The 20,534-nt window shown below is 41.7% G+C and overlaps 1 protein-coding gene across 1 annotated transcript in view; it reads right to left on the minus strand.

The window, feature by feature from the left end:
- Nucleotides 1-20,534, minus strand: part of si:dkey-237h12.3 (teneurin-3) — a 126,230-nt gene that overhangs the window by 23,556 nt on the left and 82,140 nt on the right. Inside the window, exons 12-19 of the mRNA XM_054598066.1 lie at nt 18,314-18,334; nt 17,841-17,864; nt 16,570-16,716; nt 15,867-16,083; nt 9,524-9,643; nt 7,552-7,813; nt 6,330-6,597; nt 4,829-4,972 (exon numbers count right to left, since the gene is read on the minus strand). Of these exons, the coding sequence (XP_054454041.1) occupies nt 4,829-4,972; nt 6,330-6,597; nt 7,552-7,813; nt 9,524-9,643; nt 15,867-16,083; nt 16,570-16,716; nt 17,841-17,864; nt 18,314-18,334 (1,203 nt within the window). The remainder of the gene's footprint in view (nt 1-4,828; nt 4,973-6,329; nt 6,598-7,551; nt 7,814-9,523; nt 9,644-15,866; nt 16,084-16,569; nt 16,717-17,840; nt 17,865-18,313; nt 18,335-20,534) is intronic.

Here is a 20,534-nt window from a genome sequence, read left to right on the forward strand (position 1 = left end):
TCAAGGACAGGAAATTTCTGTTGCTCTGCTCTCTTCACATACTCTGACTTACATCTGTATATAAAACCGATCATTTCTCATTACGCTGTCCGGAGCTACAAGGCCACCTTTCTGAATATGCTCAGTTCCTTCAATTGATTCCTTTATTAGAATCATTACAGAAGGAAATCATCCTTTTGATAAAAGGCTAATTTGAGTCATGTAGTGGGAGAAAAATGCTTCAATGCCGACATCACAGCTTCCAGGAAGATTAATGGTACAAATGCAAGGCCGAGCCTCCATACCTGATAAAAAAAACTGAAGCGCCCTGAGCAATGTCACCTTGGTGACACATAGAGAGCTCAGAGATTGGTAGGGGAGGGGCGGGAGTGTGTCTTAATTGCACCCTGTCCTTCTTTGTTCTCCTTTGCACTGTGTCATCCTGTAAGATACCACCCAGGCCCTCGCTGAGCCACCATGATAGACGCTAAAAGTGGGCAGGAAACCACTCGGTTCTTCAAATGCAACAGTTTCCTGCCATGCTGTAGAGTTAGCCCACGCCGTGACACTGAGATGCTGAACTCTGGCTGTGTCCAAAAAGAATCGGCTGTGTTACCCTCGATGGAGACAAGCTGCAGATGGAGGGGAAGGCATATCCACTTGTAATGAAGAAAGGAGGGGCAGGAGGACATGACTAAAGCACAGACACCAGCAATTTGCCTTATCTAGTCTGACAGGCTCTGGAGTGGGTGCAGAGAGAGGGAGACGGCTGTTGCTCGGGTCTTTTGCCACAAACGACGAGAGAAAAAGTCCTCAGATGTTCGAAGTGGTGCGAAAATGAAGCAGGAGTCACAACAAAGAGCGATGGCAAAAAATGTCTGGAGCTAAAACCAGTGTGCAGCTGCAGAGGACCACGGCTTGCTAACATGTGGGGTGAGGACATTAGTCAAGGTTTACAGCATGAAAGAATCAATACTGGAGCAGCAATGAAGGCAAACAGTGATATTTGGATTCATCTTCACGCTGGCAAAGGATATCGAACTGCATTCCTTGCCCAAAAACCCACATGGGCCATAAATCTGAAATGTCAAAAAGTGGCTGAATGCAAGACTGAGTAATTCAGTTTGGATTAGAAAATGCAAGAAGGCCGACTCCCCACCTCTCTACTAAAAATGAATGTGTGAGGACAATGAGAGATAGAATTACGGATAGGGTACAGATACTGGAATGTGAACACACAGTATAAACTAGCATACCGAAGTCACTGACAAAAACATTTCACACTTTCAAGAGCTCCCTGTCTTTGGGTTTGAGCTAATAGGATTGCGGCATGCAACCCCTTTAAGCAAATTGATTAAGCTCCTGTCAGACACAGGTACATGAAACAGAGCAACACTAGTCTGCTTAACTGTTTTTGAATCTTCCAAAATTAGTTAGACTTTGCGATTTATTTTTGGGGTGCTGCTGTGATAGGACAAGTGTGAAAAAAAAAAAAAAAAAAGCCTTTGGGGAGGCTGCAGCATTTACCGCACAAAAAACAAAACTCGACACCATCTGGTTGTTGTTTTATTTCTGTCATCACCGTTTCCGTGTACAAGTAAAACCCTGAACATAATGATTTTACACGAACAGTAGCGTACAATTTTCTGATAAATTCCAGACACACGCAGCACGGCTCAGTCTAATAAAGGATGCAGCGTACATTTGCATATCACACGTGCTGCATCTATCTGTTGATCGCAAGAGCATCTCACAACAACTCCAACGGTGATGCTGCCACAGTGAAGGCTTTGGAGATGGGTGTGCTTATACTTTGAGACAGGTGAGATGAAACGCGACGCCCCGGCGGCAGTCAAGCTAGAGGCATATTTCAATGTTCTTTTTGCACACTTCACAAATCCCATGTTTTGGATGGCTTGACAGATTGGGTTCGGCAATGGGCCCTTGTGTCTGGTCTTTTAATGTTCAACAAAGAAGCAGGACAAAGTGGCACCGAGGTTTGAACGAAGTAAAGGAAGACTCAGTTTCAGGAACTGATTCTCTGACATGTTTTCCACAACCGCATCCGACAAAAGACAGATTGTGCAATCTCTGAGATGTGAGTGCACTGTTATACATGCTGAGTTCATGGATGATATTACTGTGCAAACCCACAGAGTATTGTAGGATGAAGAGTGTTGCTCTTGCCAATTGTGGGTGTGCATGTAAGATGCTATAAAAGACTAGATTCAAGATGTAGGCAGTTCTAGTTACACAATCAGTCCTACTTAAAAAGACAACCTCCTCTAGTTGGCAAAATATCTAAGATGGGAAATAACTTCTGAGGTTTACTTAGAGTTCGATGAACCGGTCCAAAGAGGCTAAAGCAAGATATATAACGTTGTGTCAGGTGGTCTTCAGAGGATAATGAAGGATGCTCTGAAACTCTACCAGAGCTCATGTAAACCTCCTCATAAATGTAACTACACATCAGGGATGGGGAGATGCCACATGGCGACCACAAGAAATGTGATTGGTCAGCTTGGCCTGCTTTCATTTTCCCCAATGCATTTCTGATGACAGGAGAAATGATGAGAATACATGTAGCGATTCAAATTCAATACCAGCCCCATGAATACATATTAATAAAAAACAGTAGTCTACTGTCATGCACAATTAGCCACACAAACACTTTAATAACGTGCTGTTTAACAAGTGAACCTCATTAACCTCTTTACCCTCACTGGACCTACTGGTCGGGCTTTATAAAACTATACTATTTATTCACACGCTGGGGTGATGAATACATAACATTTAATAATCATTTCATATTTTGTCATTTAGGAACCAAGCCTTTGAGCATCAGGCATTTCGCATGCAAGAAAATAAATCTATTTTAAAGTGATTTATCTATCTACAGCACATAATCCAAATGCATGAGTGGCATAATAATTACTGGCAACTTCATGGTGATGTACACTTAAGTGATGATAGCTGCTGATGGCAGACCTGATAAAAGGCTCACTTAAAGCTGAATTTGGTTTTTTTTTGCTGCTTTTTGACGAGTTTATTTTATTTTTTTAAGCAATCAGAAATGATACTCCTACTGGTTAGGTGAACAGTACGATATCTAGGGGAGTGAGCTTGGGCTTGCAACTCTAAGGAGTGGAAGCTTGTGCCAAGGCTTAATAGGATGTTTTGTAGGAATGTTAATACAGATATTATTGCATATCAGGTCATTTTGGGGCCCTCCTGACGGTCATATAAAGGAACATTATCTTGAAATGGGATTTTGCACCACAAGAAGGGACGTTGATAAATGCTCTTCAAATGAAAAGTAATGTTTGAGCGTTTATCTTCCTCAGAGTGATGGAATTTGGTTCATCTTTTCTTCAGCACAATGACCTCTAAAAATCAATGACGTGATGATGACTGAACATAATGGAAGACGTTAACAAGACGCTTCCGTCTGCATGCAAACATGCCACACTGTACTTCTCAATCCAAAAACTCCCACGCGCTGCAAACACACCTAACTGCAGCTGTTATGTGACTGCCTCCAAACTTAAAACTGAGGAACGATGGATTCGAGAACAACTGGTTCATATCTATTCATTGCATTAGCTGTAACATTTGCACTGCGTTACGGTTTCTCTCCCCGAATATAATGGGAATTAAGTTGAACGAGAAGCAAAAATCAATCATAACTATGCCAGGCTCCTCAGCAGTGATGCTATCTCTGTAAGAAACAACAAAGGAAGCCCCCAGAGTCTGTGGCTCACACACACTGGCTAGTTCAAGGAAACACATAACTACAGGTAATTACAGTTTCTCAGAAGCATTTGTTTATTCACACAAGATCTGACTTATTCTGTTAGATGCCAGTGGAAAAGAAGAAATCCTATATTTATTTCTGTCTGCCATTTGGATATGTGATTTGGTGATAGCTAAAACATGCATCCACGACTGTGCAAATGCAGGTGATTTAGCACTTTTTTCATATGGATGAGTAAATTATGTTTGAAAAAAATCAAAAGACACGCATTAAATGCTCACTAAAACAAAACAAAGAGACAAACAAACCTGGATCTTAAACAGTGTCAGACTGAGGACTCTGCTGACGACCATGAATATCGTTTTGAATATTTCCGAGATGAAAGGGACACAAATGGTGTTGGACAACTGGAACAATGATGCTAAGCTGAAGTGGATTTAATGTAAAAACAGAGCAGCCTGGAAAACTGACAATGCACACGACCCTGAGGCTCTCTCCTTATAATTGCAGTCATACTGTCTCCATGGTTGTGTAACAAAGAACTGAATCCACCAGATTACAGAACGTGACTTTGTGGTACTGTAACCCACCAGTGACTCTGTGCTGTATGTTTCATTAAACATGTTTCACATCCTTGTGTCTCTGCACCAGCACGACAAAGACCAACTCCTGTCCATTTATTGTACTTGGCGATTAAAGCCATTCTGATTGATGAAAGAACGAGAAATGAATTCAGTTCGTAAAATTAATGAGAGAATTAAACATGACGCCTGTTCATCAATAGCACGAGCCTCCGTGTGCAGCAAAACTCCGTCTTCTTCCCAAAATAGCTGAGTCGTGTGGAACCGTAGCGAGCCCTGCGCCCTGGTGACTTAGTCTCTGATTTATTCTGTCATTACCGTGAATGATCGGCCCTTCAAAACTCTCCTCTATTATCTGCCGATGGGATGACGAACCATATTTCATTTTGATTCACGTATTTATTGCAGTGATTCAGGGTAAAGACCACCTGCCTGTAACCCTAAGAGGCCACCTATCTCCGCCCCTCATGCAAACACAAACACACTTACACTAGATATATGAGTATCTCCTTACCGTTCTGAATGTCCAGTATGTGGTGTTTGTCTAACATCCACCCTCCCATGGTGGAGGCATCCAGTTCATAGCCTTGCAACACCGCCGTCCTCTTCTCCCAGAGCACCACATCAAGGCAGGACTCGTATTCATATCCCACTGACACTGAAAGTAATGATGGCAGATACCTATGGTGAGCAAGGTTGTAACCTCCTTACCTGACACTTAAGGCAGCAATGAGGCTTGTAGCCAATAAGACATTCAGAACACGTTGCGGTTGTTTTTCTGTATTTGCGGGTTCTGCTTTCTCTTTGACTATTTCATTTTCTCCAGCTGGTATGATTTTAGAAGACCTGTGGGGTTTCTGTGTCTCACCTGCACAGTTTGGGATTTTATGCTCTCTCCTGTCATTTGTTTTAGCTTGTGTTAATGCAAATAAACAACGACATAAAGTGGCATGAATGATTTGAATGACAAAGATGGAGCACATAATAGTAAATATCATAAACACTGCAATATGGTCCAGTGAATCCTGCTGATTGTCAGGGCTGTGAGTTTATTTTTTTTCCTGTAATATGTAAGCTTGAGTGCTCAAACATTCATCCTTCTTAACAAAATCCCCCAGATTTTTTTTTAGACTTTTAAAAGCGTGTCTGCAAAACATTAAGATGCAAGTGCTACTGCATGTAGTTCTGAAAAAAACAAGTCTAACCAAGTATATGTGTTTAAATATTAATCAAAATATCTCTTAACAGTTAATATAAGACTCATCATCTCAGTGAAATATAGGAACTTGTTTTTAGATGATCTTGAATATCTTACATATGCTATGCTACTTTTGAGCAATAAAGGCTTTTTATGACACACAACACTTCCTAATACTAGTGAATCATCAAAGCTAAATTTAAGATCTTTTTAACTTGGGAGAAATCTTACCATCGTTCAATTTGCAGATTTGTTTAACATATTACTATTTTCTTAATGGTGTTTATTTGTTTTTCCAGTGTAATGTATTATAACACTCAAGATGACACTTATTAATATATATATATATATATATATATATATATATATATATATATATATATATATATATATATATATATATATATATATATATATATATATAAAACATAGATAAGATATTTTATCATGTATATCAAACGATTCTGTTATTATTTGTGATGCTGGATTTTTTTCCTCAGGCTACTGCCTCATAGACAATATTTTAGTCAGTGCACTGCTGCTGAAATATACATGCAAAACAAAGAAGTCAGCAGAAGAGCAGTGGCCCTCAAAAAATGCAGTACTGGGGGGATTTTCAGGATTTCACACCACCTGCTAAAGCTTTATTGCACATGGTAACAAAAGCGGTCCCTGGTTAAATAATCCTCAATTTAGAAAGAAAAACAAAATCAATCTTCAAAAGTTCACCCAAGGTTCATTGCCTGGAGGTAGTGTAACTGAGTGAACCTACGCTTACATAACATCTTCAGCCCGCAGCTTCACAGCAGGTACTCACCCACAGCCTCTGCCAGGCCGAAGACCTTCTGATTGTAGGCGTCTGTTTTATCCCAGATGAAGGTGTACGAGAGGTCGGGGAAGGCCGGGAAAGATTTCTGGAACTGACGGCCCATGACGGCCACCATCAGGTGGACCTTCATCAGGCCGAAGGGGAGACGATCGTGGGTCAGCAGCACCTTGAGGATGGGCTTGTAGCCAGCTGCCCTGGAGCTCAGGTAGACCAGGTTGAGGTCACTGCCTGGTATGGCCACTTGCTCATGGAGGACCTAGGATTTTAATTAGCAGTCAGACTGGTGCCAAATACACAGTGTGGTGTATAGACTTAAGTAACAGGAGTAACAGGAGTTTGCTGGTATTTAATGAAGAGGGAAACTCTAAATAAAGTATATAATACAAAACATTTATCAGATTTGATTTTATAATATAGTGCACTTCCTACAGTGGGCTTGGCTCTTATCACTCAGTTAAGAACATTCCAGTCACGTAAGGAAAATTGTGTTTACAGATATACAGGCTTATCATTTATATATAATCTATGCAGCACAGACAAAATCAAACAAAGTTCTTACTTATACCAAACACAGAGTACAAAAGTCTATATGCAAATTAAATAACTCCACATGAATTCCTCATTATTTGAGCCTCTGAAAAGAAACTACTTTACTTGAACGTGACAACTCCAATAATTGACAAGTCTTACTTTCTTTCATGTTGAGTCTCTTTCACCAGGTTTCACCTCACTCTGCCACTGAAGCATGGCTGGAAATGTTTTCCCTCAAATGTAATACAGATCTTTTTTGTTCTAATCAGTTTTAGAGCTGCTGAGCCACATTTTGCATTCAGGGATTTTCTACTCTGATTTGGGCCAAATGGATATAAACCAAATCCTGAGGCATGTAACCTCCATGCGACGTGCCCTCAGAATTTATCAGCATTACTGTGAGACAATTTATGGCTTAGTATTTGGGGAGACGCCTCAGTTCAATCAGAGCTCAAAGGCAAACTGAAAGGCAAATCTGACTGTGTTTAAAATAAGCGAGAGAGGGCCATGGTAAAAGGAAGATAAGAGCATTATGGTTACTCTGTGTTTGTGCATTTTCATCACAGCTCCATGTTATGTTGGGAACAAACATGGGTCGACTTTTTAGAGTCATTCAAAACAATTGGATATGAGCACAATTGTGGAATTGACCATAAAAAACCCTGCAATGTGATCTCACCTGGGTCTCCGGGATGACGGGACTGTCCTCTGGGGACGTCTTGTACAGAGTGGAGAGGGGCGTGGCCAGGATGACGGGGTTGGGCCGAGCCAGGCCAGTAAGGTAGCAGCTGGGGATGTCGTTCTCCTCCCGCTTCATCACCACCGTGTCCATCACGTGGAAAACGTTCCACGGCAGCCACACCGTGCGGTGCAGCGTGGGGAACGGGGCGCGCTCGTAATTCAGCGTCAAGGAAGCGCCGCCGTTGGCCAAGAGGTCAAACCTTAACACAGTATCGTGAGATGAAAAAACATCACTGTTATGGTATTTTGCTTAGTAAATGAATTACTTGGATATGGGAAACATTTTAATGATTTGAAATGATCTACCACAAGACTAAAAATAATGGTCAAGGTTGAACCCGGAAGTGATAGGGGTACACCTGAATCCTTTTTTCTATATCTCGCTTCATCTGACTTCTTTTTATCAATGTTATAACTGAAAGCAATGAAAGGCATAACTATGGAAATAAGCCTCCGGTTGTAATAAACTGGAATTTCACTTTAATAAGTGCAAAGTAAATATTTATTTCAGGATTATTTTTCAATGGAAGAAAGGACTTTTCCTTAAGTAAGTGTATTCTCTCTGCACAGCCTCCACATATTATTATCGTTCACTGAATCTAATTTATGGCTTTTGTCTAACCAGGCATAGTGTGAGAAGACACTTTATGGTTGAATTTGGTTTAGAGTCTCGAGTCCTGGGAGTTCTCTTTGGTGAACTGGGTTTAATTAGTACGACATTACTCAAGGAAAAGTTACTGGTTTGGAAATGAAGGGCGAGTCTTTGAAGTGCTGCTCTATATATTCTGCGAGCTCCACTACCCAGGGGGTAAAGCATCTGTCTGGTGACATTGCATGCATTCACATGCACTAAGACACACACACTCTCAGATTTCAATGCTTATGCACGCACCCATACCCACAACCACACACACACACACACACACACACACACACACACACACACGCGCCAACAGCCAAGCTGTGCAGCTGACCTAAAACAGCTTCCTTCTCAAGCTCTCTCCACTTTGGGCAATGGGGAGCTCACAGCTGCAAGAGGCCAGGCTTTGATGCTGCCCCCCCCCTCTTCTTAACTCCACTGAGCGGATCTGTTGGCTAACCAAGTGTGATTATCCCCAACCATTTATCACGCTCCTTGTCAGAAGAGTTACAGGGCGGAATATCTGAAGAAATCAGCTAATCCTCGGCTATCTAGGGACCCAAGGATTGTGCTTCATAACAACAGCTGTGCAATTCGGTGCCACTTATAAGCCTTTTATTCCATACTGGCAACACACAAACACAACCTCTAGCTACTGAATTTGAATGAAAGGCCTTGGTTTACTATCTCTGAAGACCATCAGAAAGCTAAAGCTCCAACCTGAGGTGAACCCTTTCCTGTAAATTCTGACATACTTTTGTCTTGTATGTGTTTGCACTCCCATTATTAAAGACCCGTCTGCGGTAACAGCAGGAGAAGGTCAGACAATAATCCCTTGTTTTACTACACTGCGGGCAGATTGATTCTACCCTCGCTGATTCAATGCATTTTAAACAGCCCGGTTCAAAATGGCCACCACCACTGTGACATTTGCATGAGGAATTGTTCTAGGGCACAATGTGCTGCGGTTTCAATTTGTTTTGAGCACTTCTTTTTTTTTTTTTTTTTTTGGATAACTGCCAGGACGACTCTCCCACTGTCGGACAGCTTTTTCCTGCATTTTTTCCATACTGGTCTGGGGACAGCAGTCCAATGCCACAAAATAAATTGTTGCAAGGGCAACGGTTGAACCTGAGGGCTGAAATTCCTGCGGGAGAGTACTCATGTTTATTTGTACATGTAAATCAGTGTTGATGAATGCAAATGAGTCGCTGAATGTCTACGCATGCTGCACCTCCTGAAGCATGTCTGCGCAGAGTGTCTCACTTACATGCCATCCTGCCGCGTGACGGTGTATCCGTACTCCGGGTAGTGCAGAAAAGACACGTTGACTCCAATCAGCGGCGTCCCGTCTCCAGTGAGGACCTGACCCCGGATGACTGATGCCAGACTGTGTGGGCAAACAAACACAAAGAGGGCTGAGTGAACAAACAATGCCAGCCGGCGTCAAGGCGCGGCCACATCACCGATTCTGCATACAACTGTCACCCGGTTGCCAACGGCACCAGCAGGGAGTTCTGATTTACTGACCGTTAGGAATACACACACACACACACACACACACACACACACACACACACACACACACACACACACACACACACACACACACACACGTCAGAGGTTGTTATTCATGAAAATGCCATCTTACAGAGCACCTCTCTGTCTCTGTTTACTGCTTTAAAAGCCCATAATTCAGCAGGATGAGGTTTTCCCAGACATGGAGTCCTGTTGAGATTTTGCTGCATCTTGCACGTGTGATGCAACATTTATATTCCAAGAGATCACAGAAAAATGACTTTTTCTTCACCCTCAAGCCATATCTTTATTTAAAGCATTATTAGTTTGAGGAAGGGAAAATTTAATTTGCGAGGCCAGCGCAGAAAACAGTGGGCTTCTAGGCAAAGAGTGGAAAACAGTGGACATTATCTAGCCAACCACGTTCACAGTTAGATGATAGTTAGTCTGTGGAGTAATGCCAATTTAGTAAATGAACAATACCCAGCCAGAGGCATATCAAATGAGATTCATGAGCGAAATATTCACAGTATTATCACCCTGACCTCGCTGAATTAAGAATTTCCCCTAAGTTGTATTTTCAAGAGGGTGTGATCCAAGCGTGATTATTCTTGCAAGTACTTTTACTTCCAAAAGAGAGCCTCTTGTCAGTGTCATACCCGAGTGTTGTGCTCACTTGGGCGATACATGTCTGTGGTAATACTTGCGATGAAAGATAATATATCAACAAGAATTGTGTCAGAACGAGCTCTTCAGCTCGGTTACAGATATCCTCTTCATGTGAGAAGTTGCAAACCTCGGCGTCTGATGTGTCAAGAGGCACTTTGCAGGAATTCAGAAAAACTAAATGCAACAAATTGTCAACGAGAAAAAAAAGAAATGAGAAGCGGTGTTAAAAAAAAAGGAATGCAATAATCCGAAAAAGATTCGCCACAGCTGTTTAAAAAGGTGAAGTCGTAAATATTGTAGATGTGAAAAGAAAAATGCAATTTGAATACAAGAAATGTAAAATGTTCAGCGGTGAAAAGTCAAAATGTTATGGTTTTAGGCAGATTTGAAGTCTACGGAGGAAAAACATGCTCCCCTATTTAAGAAATAAATGCAGGCGAGGCTTTTTGAAAAAGAAAATCAGTATTTTGACATAGATTCACACCTAGTGGCTGCGGAGGTTAAATGTTTCACTTGAGGGCACCTCTATGGTAGTTAGTCTAGCATGGGGGAGCATTACTCATTCACTTTGCTCACCCAGATTTTCCCTTCTGGCAAATGGATTTGCTTCTGGTCAAAAGGCTCTCCACCTTCAGCGTCCCCATCCCTTGCTTTCACCTGAATAACTGTATTTTATTTGGCATTTTTGCTTCATAAATCACAGCAACGCAAGCTTCATACATGATTAAAGCCTCAGATACCCTCTGCGATTATTCAACATGACTGCAGGACCTTCAGGTAAAACTTGCCAAGCGATGCTTCTGGTTCTAAAGTGTGAAGTAATTTGTTAGGCCAGCCCTTTTGTTTGATGGTAAAAAAGAGAGACAATACGATATTTCTCCATCAAGATTTAATCATTCCCTACTTCTCAGCCATAGAGATGAATTTTAAAAGTGTTCCCTCTGCATTTGTCACTGGTGGGCGAAAGATGTCTCATTTTGCCACTTTATCTCCGGGTCATTACGTATATGAGACTGGGATGATCAACAGCTTTAGCCTCTCTTATTTCCCCTCCCGCTCCGCGCCCAGCACAACCATCTCCCATCCTTTATTTACCGGCTCGGGGAACAAGGCCACTTAAGAGGCCCGGCGAAGGTTCAGTCTTTCTTTCCTGTGTCTCTATTAATCTTTTGAGTGCATGCTAGAAAAAAGCCAAACCCCCCAAACAAACGCCAAGTCACACCACCTGCTGAAAAAACCCTGAAAAATGAATCATGTAATTCATGCATTCTTATCTGTCATTGTCTCACACCGGCTGTAGAAAAACACCATCTGAAAACCCAATGGGGGACTTGTGTAGGGACATGTGATACAGCTTGGGGAGTAGTGTGTGTGTGTGTGGGACACACACACACACACACACACACACACACACACACAAACACAAAACCACAACACTCGTTTTATTCTCTGCGCAATACAAGGGACAAGTTTACTGCCGAGTTCTGAAACCTGACCGCACGCTGAAATCTGCACCCTTTCTCTGCACTTTCACAATGTCTTCTTAAAAAAAACAGGAGAGGAGTGACCTCTAAAGTGTTTCCAATATCTGTACCATTAGACATCAGATACTCTACAGCGAGACATAACAGTCACCGCTGCGGATGGAAGTCTTGATGCTGTTCTGGCTTTGTTCCAGTGCTTCACAGACTTTTTATTTTTTATAATGTATACTCTGCGAAGGTTTGTCAATAAATTATTCACCCTATAACCTCAAATGAATGTTTGAAAAACTATTGGTCTCCAAACAGACTTTTCCACCAGTACATTCTACTTCATTATCCAACTCTTTCAAAAAAAAAGAAATAGTTTGAGCTGAAGGGATACAGTTTTTTAAAAAAAAAAAGAAGAAAAAAGGTAATTAATTTTGTCAAATGTACGCACGTTTGCAGAGCCTATCAAATGCACGATGCACTTTTGACTACAAAAGTAAGTTCTACAAGGAGATAAAAGAGGCAAATGAGTATTTTGAGCAAGAGAGCTAATGCCACTGCCAGACATGAAATCGACAGTAAGCTGAAGACAATGAGCATGAGGATTACTGAGAACCCGGCTGAGAAGGGGGTGGGCTGGGGGGGGGAGAGATCGTCTCATTCTATATTTTCACTAAAGCATGCTATTTACATAAGGATTACTTTAAACTATTGGAAGAAATATTCCCAAAGCCTTCTGCACACAGCTGGCAATCATTTTCCTCACCACCAGTCACAAAACAAACGCCACTCGTGGTTCTGAACAGATGTGGGAGTTTTTTTGTAGGTTTTGGTGAAAAAAAATATAACTCTGTGTCTCAGTTTGCACATCGATGTAGCCCACTAGTCTATTCATTGGGTAAGATATTGTCTTCCTTTATATCAAACTTTTTTAATCAATTCTTTTGAAGCAACTTTAAACTTTAATTCTTGTAAAAAGGATGAGAAAAATGGGTAGTCACACCGCAACGGTGTCACGATGAATAAAAAGCCGGTCCCGACACTAGAAGGTCACAGGTTTTATTAATGTCCACCAATGTCAAAATGTCTTTGAGAGACATAAAAACCTCTTCTGCTCCGTGGGTGGACACTGTGCAGTGTATCCAGGCAAGGTCATTTTTATTATAAAATATAAATACAGTCACACATTTCAGACACGAAGGCAGGACAAATTACTTAACATAATCATAGACATACAACAGAAAAAATACAAAAGGAAAACAATAAAAAAAAAAAAAACAGGTTCAAAATACAGTAGATTCAAAGGATTTTTTAAATGTTGAGGCGTAGAGAAATAAAAGAATGTAACAACTTCAAAGGCCCTCAGGAAAGTGGCAAACAGAAAAGTTTTAAGTCTCGATTTAAAAGAATAAAGGGCTGGAGCAGACCTCAAGCGAACTGAAAGTTTAAACCAGATCTGCAGTGCATAGAAGCTGAAAGCTGCTTCTACATGTTTGGTGCTGACCCTGGGGAGAGTGAGCAAGGCTGTCCCAGATGATCTTAGAGCTCTGGAAACTCGTAACAGAGCAGCATCCTTTGGCCCCAAACCATTCAGTGCTTTGTAGGTCAATAATAATTATCTTTTTAAATCAATTCTTTCATTCATAGGAAGCCTGTGCAAAGCTCTGATAACTGGGCTGATGTGTTCCACTTTCTTGGTTTTTAGTGAGGACTCGGGCAGCAGAGTTAAGAAAAAGCTGACGTTGTCGGATTGATTTTTACATAAAAAGATACATATAATTCTTTCACATCGACCTGTATAGACACTGTTACAGTAATCAAGTATTCTAAAGCAAGTTTCTCTAAGTTGTGCTGTGACATGAGTCCCTCAAAGCAAGCTCTATTTTAGAGGAAGTAGTAGTGTGGTTTTGTAATTCTGTTGATGTGGGTTTTGCAATTTAGGTCTTAGTCCAGAACTTGCCTCTAGACACAGTTTGAAGTCTTGAACATGAGGGCTTTGAGATGAGCACTGGCATTCAATCATTCCTTTTTTGACACCAATATATATATTTTTTTTTAAATCTGGCAAATCCAATCAGTGATTCGTCCAATGCACTTAGTGCAAACTCAGGAGGTCAGTACAAGTTATTTGCCGCTTAACATTATGGTACCTAACTTGAAAAGTTACAGTTATATTGAAATATTTAGGTTGTATTTTTTTACCTTGGTTTTATTGGTGGAAGTCATGTGTCATATAAGCTCAGTGGGCAACTTTATGGATGAACGATAAGGGTGACAAAACAAAACACTGTGAAATATAATACAGTGGCATGTTAACGTTATCTGTTGATATAGAAGCGCGATAAACACGTGATTTTCCACCTTAACACACGTGATAAGAAACATGATTTTCCACCAATGTGTCCTGGTGATGGAGTTTGTTCCCAGCTCAGGAGGTGCCTGAGCCTGAAGCTCAGTAGTGGGATGATACTGTGATTTTCCCCAGAAATGGGAGGGTGGGGGTGGGTGGAAACAGGCCACTGCAGTTTTCAGTGTTTCGGGGGAAACGGCCTGAGAGAAAAGAGTTATATTGACTATCTCCAGGAGGTCAGATGCCATGCAATTAAAACATTCTTTACAAAGCTTGTGGGAAGAATATCAAGACAGAAGGAGAAATAACTTAAATGTAACACTATCCCCTTCAGGGTGTTATGGCTGATGGGATTAAATTGTTTCACGGAGGCAGAATTAATTTCAAGAGGAAGCATGGAAGACACGGACCCTTTGCCCGATACAGAGGCACTGACAGCTTCTCTGATTTTTTTTGTCTGTGTAGAAGGAGGCAAAGTTGTTGAATGATTTGGTAGAGTGTTGTTGGGGGGCTACTGATATGGGGGTTTTCATCATGTCAGAAGCTCCAAATTAGGCACAAGCATTATTTCTATTTTTGGTAATGATGTCAGAGGGAAAAAAAATGTCCTGTATTTCAGTTCTAAGTGTGACTCTGCTTTGGTTTATGCCTTAATTTGCCCCTTAGCTGCACTACAATCACTGTAAACCACACCCTCTTATGGCTTATTGCTTAATTATTTAATATCAATGATAGACATCCATCCATCATCCATCCACCCACCCATCCACCCATCCATCATCCATCATCCATCCATCATCCATCCATCCATCCATCCCATCCATCCATCATCCATCCACCCACCCATCCATCCATCCATCATCCATCCATCCACCCACCCACCCACCCATCCATCCATCATCCATCCATCCACCCACCCACCCATCCATCATCCATCCATCCATCCATCCATCCATCCATCCATCCATACATCCATACATACATATACCCATCCATCCATCCATCCATCTTTAATTAATTTCACCTTGTTTGATGCTTAAGTACTGAACACCTTTAACTTGTTGGCTCTTTGCAGACTCTCTGTGATTGGTCTGCTTTATTGTGGTTTTCTGTTGGAAAAGCAGTTCCTAGAAAATACATTTCCTAGCAAATATCATAGAGCAGTCTATTTAAATAAGCCAGTCTCATATATTCAAATATACTCTGTAATGTGCAGATAAAAGATGCACATTAATGTGCAGTGAAAATGATTTCCTCAGAGACATGTTTGCTGTTCCTTTCTTTCCAATTTGGAACACCACATGGTCCTGTTATCTCGGTGTGAGATACCTTATCCTCATGTTGTCACAGTCACAGGGGCTGTTTTTAGCTAGCATCGAGCTCACTCTTAATCTTGACTGGTGGAAGAAATAAACGCTTGTGGCAGCGACACCACTGTAAACACACTTGTCACTGTGGCAGCAAAGACAAAGAGATGTGAGATTCTTTGACGTTTTGGAGTGGCTTCACAAACACAGTTGCCTCCCGACTGGTAATGAGACAGCAAACAGCCAACGTGATGCAAAATAATTAAAGAGCTGTCAGTAATTCATTAAGCCGCTTACCTGCTGTTGAACGGGTTATCCCAGGGTATCACGTGACTGCCGCTGGGACCAATCAAAAACCTGACGCGCTCGTAAAAGCCCTTGGATGTGGGCTGAGCGGCTGAGCTTTGGCCCTGGCCGGCGATGGCAGCGGGGTCAGGTGAGCCGCGACAGTAGGTCTGACCCTGGCAGGCGATCTGAGTGCAGCAGTCTGGGTCCATGCAGTCCACGAGCCCATCTGGAAAACAGGAGGGACAGTTAAGACAGGGAAGGGGGGGGACACACACGCTTTGTTGACCTGGATGTATTAGAGCATATTAGATGACTTTGAACGTGAACTTAAACTCAATAAAGATCCTGAGCTGACATGAAAGTATGAACTATTACAAAGTATGTCACCTTCTATGAACAACAGAAGTTCTGAGATTGTTGATCAGCAGTTCAATATACATCTGGCAACAGAGTGTTGATGTATATGTATGTATATATATAAACCACTCTTTATAATTGATCTACTGTATATTTAAAAGCTTTCTGTTTAACAATCTGCTCTGCTTCTCCATTTGCATATTCTTTCCAGTGATGTTTTATGTATGATTGATTTGTTTTGTTTGTTTGTCACTGAGGAGCCACATCAAAGCCAATTTTTTCTTGCACAAAAAAACGAAAACAGCCTTTTCCGAAGCTAAAAGACGATTTGTAAGAGGCTTTTCATTCTTCCTACCTCCCTCGTTATCCTTGCCATCTGAGCAGAGCGTTTCCGTTGCTACATCGCATCCCAGCCCTCTCCACCCCGACTGGCAGATGCAGTGCCAGACGTTCTGATCCAGGACGCACCTCCCGTTGTTGTTGCACAGCCCGGGGCAGCCGTCTGTCAACGCATCATGTACGTGTCAAACAGCGGAGCAAGTCAGAACAAGGAAATCAGGAGGAGAAGGGGAGGAAGACAAGAGTGAAGGGGGCATTTAGAGTGGACAGGGGGCAGAGGAGGGACAAAGATGATAAAAGACAAGTACTGAGTGAACATACAGTACGATACACCTCTGACAGGACTTGGGATGTGGGGGAGGGTGTGAGGAGTTACTGTCGTTTCACATGAGTTTAAGGAGCACTTACACCCACGCTGGAAAGAATAATGTTTGGGATAAAAAGAAGAGGAAACCTGCTGAGCTACTTATAGTTAACGAGGCCAATGGGAGACACTGTGAATGCATGTTAAGTCAAAATCCTTGTGGCAATTGGAGTTTTTTTTTGTGTTTAAATCAAAGTAAGAATGATTCTCCAGGAGTTCACACATGACTTGTGTTTTGGTTGCATGAATTCTCATATTGTGCTTCTTTTTTTTTTTTTAAATTGAGGTCTGACGTGGAGCCAAATTCCCCCAAATGTTCTATTTGAATCAAGCTTTTTAAGTGTTCCAAGTGAGTTCAAAGTTGCACAAGTCCCATTTAAGAAGCAGAAAATCAGTGACTGTCTTGGAAGTTTATTGCTTTCGCCTGAAAATAATTAGAGTAGGAAAACTAGCCTATCGCAGGAACACTCATGTGAAGTAACAGCAACATCAAAAGGGAAAGGGAGGGATATGTGTAAATAAGGGGAGAGGTGTGGGAAGAAGGAAGGGGGGGGGGATCAGGACTCTCCACATTTACAGAAAACAGAGCACTTGCTGCCAGATCGCATTCCTTCTGGTGGAGGGTGAAGACAGGGAGCCGAAAAACATGACTAAACCGCACCAGTTTTGGGGCGTTTAATCTGGCAGACACAGGGAATTAAGACAGGGTGGAGGAGAAGGGACCGTGGAGTCTGCGTGAGACTGGTTAAGACGGACAGGAGATGAGGAAACATATCGGGCGAGCGGGATCACAGCAGGAACATTATGATCGACTCGGACATAGAACAGGTGTATAAACGCCGTGCTAGGAAAGACAGAGAGCAGGGAGGGATTGTTTGTGACAATCTCCCTTGGGGGGTGGGGGTGGTAGTGGTTCAATTTACCTTTATATCCTATCTTGACTGCTCCTATTACACAACCGAGGAAAGGGAAACATTTGGAAAAGAAAATTACTTATCTCCTTGGTGGCAGAGGGCTAAGACTGACAAACACATTTACTTGTTGTAACTTACAGGGAGCACAGACAGTGAGAGCGAATGCTGGCTTAAAGCTGATGCACCTGCCAACTTGCTATGAAATATTTGGAAAAAGAAGCTTTGCAGGTAGTTTTCCCCAAGATTATAGTTGGCTTCTCCCCGTTTTTAGTTTCTGCTCTAATTTCAATCTGTCGACTGTGTATGTAAATCATACTCTTTATGGTGATTGAGCCGAATAGATAATACTAAGCATGAGTGACAGGATATGGCTGGAAAGTTCACTTTTTTTTCTTTATTTAGGCACATAAAGGTGCTCCGGATCAGAAAAATGAAACATCTTAAGAGTATAATTCTCAAAGCAAAGTGAAAAGTGTTTTTACCTGATACTCTGGAATCCAGGGCTGTACATGTAAGCCAAGAGGGAGTTGGATAGAGATAGATAGGCAGACAGGCATACAGACATAAAATGGAAAAGAGAACGGGTATAAGTAGGAGTTAGGCAAAGAAATGCAATTAGAAAAAAACAGGTAGAAAATTGGTTTGAAGAGAGGGAGACAAAAGAGACGGAAGCTGCAGGTTTAGAGGAGTAGATTCAGAGTTCAGCTGCAGTAAGAGTGAGAATTAGAGTGTAGATGTTAATAAAAGCAGCATGTCATTATTCAGAATTATAGATGCTTCCATAGTTAGAATCATATCTTTCTGTAAAAGTGCCCTTAGATGGTGTTTATACTTCTGTCCATAGGAAGCAACATGAATGAATTCAACCCCTCAAGCATTGTAAAATATTCATTGTTAACACTCTTCCATCTGCTTTGCTTTGCTGAAGCAAGGCAGGCTAACACAAAGAGGAACACATGGTCTCTCTTGATATCTGGTTGTTAAAACAGACTCTATTAGCCAGTTTCATCTGGGCCTGCTTCAAAACATTTTACTGCCTGCTTGTCAGGAGGTCTGTCGTCTCACCCTCAGTCTATTACGAACGCATCATGAAGCAGCATGCACATATAAATATATATATATATATATTTATAAGTGCATGCTGCATATTTTTTCAATGTTGCCGTCACCTCCAATTCGGTCGTTTCAAAAAACTGCACGGCAATGAACCAGCAGTACACTAAGACGAATCAAAAACACCTCCAGTGGTAAACTGCAGCGCTGAGAAAGCAGTGACAATGGGTTAAGCCTTGCATATAAAACAGGATCTAGATGCTGGTGACAAAAGAATGGCCGAGGAAGTCCTCTATTCAAGCCCTGTCCATGTAATGTGATTAAAAGGCGCTTTGTGCAAATGGCAGTTATTCAGGGTTTGAAAGACAAAATAAGCTCCCGGTTCTCCAAGAAAAGGTAACGCACGGCCTATTCATTCCTCGTTGCAGCCAAAGCGAGGAGTTACTTTCCTGGCTGGAGCCTTAACCAGGAGGAAATAAAGGGAGAAATGGATGGTGCACAATCAGCCCTGAGGAGGGAAAGATTAATACGATCAGGAATGTGACCCCTCCAACAACCCCTTCACTGCATTCTCCTCTCCCCATCCCCCTCCCCCACCGAGATTGCACCGGCGCTCTGGACCGAGGATTTCTCATGAGAGGACTTGTAAATACGTAATTAGGGGCTGAATAGTTTGGAGTGCCAGGTCTTTGTTTCACAGAGAGTATGTTGTCATTGAGGGGTTGGAGATGACACTTGGGGGAATGCGTTTTGATGCGGCGTGTCAGGGTTTAACTACGGGACCTTTGACAGGGGGTAAGGTGTCGAGGAAGTTTGAGTTAAAGGTCAATAGGAAGTGACATCTCAGAACTCATTATCCTCATTAATGCCAGGTGAAGCACTGCCATTTCAGAAAAATGATATTCCAAAGAGGCCTACCCCTGGCTTTCCGGCTCCCTAAATACCTGCCCTTGACTCGCTTATACAGGAGCATCACTTCAGCAGTCTAAAAGGTGGAATATCTAAATGGATGAGGAGGAAATTACAAAGTTGATGTGGTGAGGAAGTGTTGCAAAAAATAGACTTTTGGAAAGAGAGAAGGATAGTGAAGAAAAGCTGGCCAAAAGCAACAATATATCACATTTCTTTTTAGAGATAGAGATGCTTAACGGCTTAAATTAAGGTTAAATCTGCCACATTTTGCTTTGACGTCAAGCTACATTGATATAAATATAATGCCACAATTGAATATCGGTTTGACGCATACCAAATTCATTCAATCATCTCAAATTGAAAGTGTTAAGTAACTCTGGGTAAGAATAGATTGCTGCTGAACAGGTGTTGATGCTTCCCCAAGCAACAACTTGCATTTGAAAACAAATGGATAAAAAAACATAACAGTTAATATGTAAAGTAATAGTCACCATGGCAAATACGGCAAATCTAGCAATAACACGATATACATGTATACTAAAAGTACATGTCCCTCTGAGATCTGGTGGGCTAGAAGTATAAAGTAACATAAAATGGAAATACATAAAAAATTGAACTTAAGTTCAGTACTTTGGTAAATGTTCTCAGCTCCTTTCTCCCTATTACTTTGGCTAGCCAAAAGTGAGAAATTGAAACACAGTAGTTAACTTCTACGCAGTGAAAATATCCCTTAGTTTG

Source organism: Anoplopoma fimbria, chromosome 4 (genome assembly GCF_027596085.1).
Source record: "Anoplopoma fimbria isolate UVic2021 breed Golden Eagle Sablefish chromosome 4, Afim_UVic_2022, whole genome shotgun sequence".
NCBI classification, from domain to species: Eukaryota; Metazoa; Chordata; class Actinopteri; order Perciformes; family Anoplopomatidae; genus Anoplopoma; species Anoplopoma fimbria.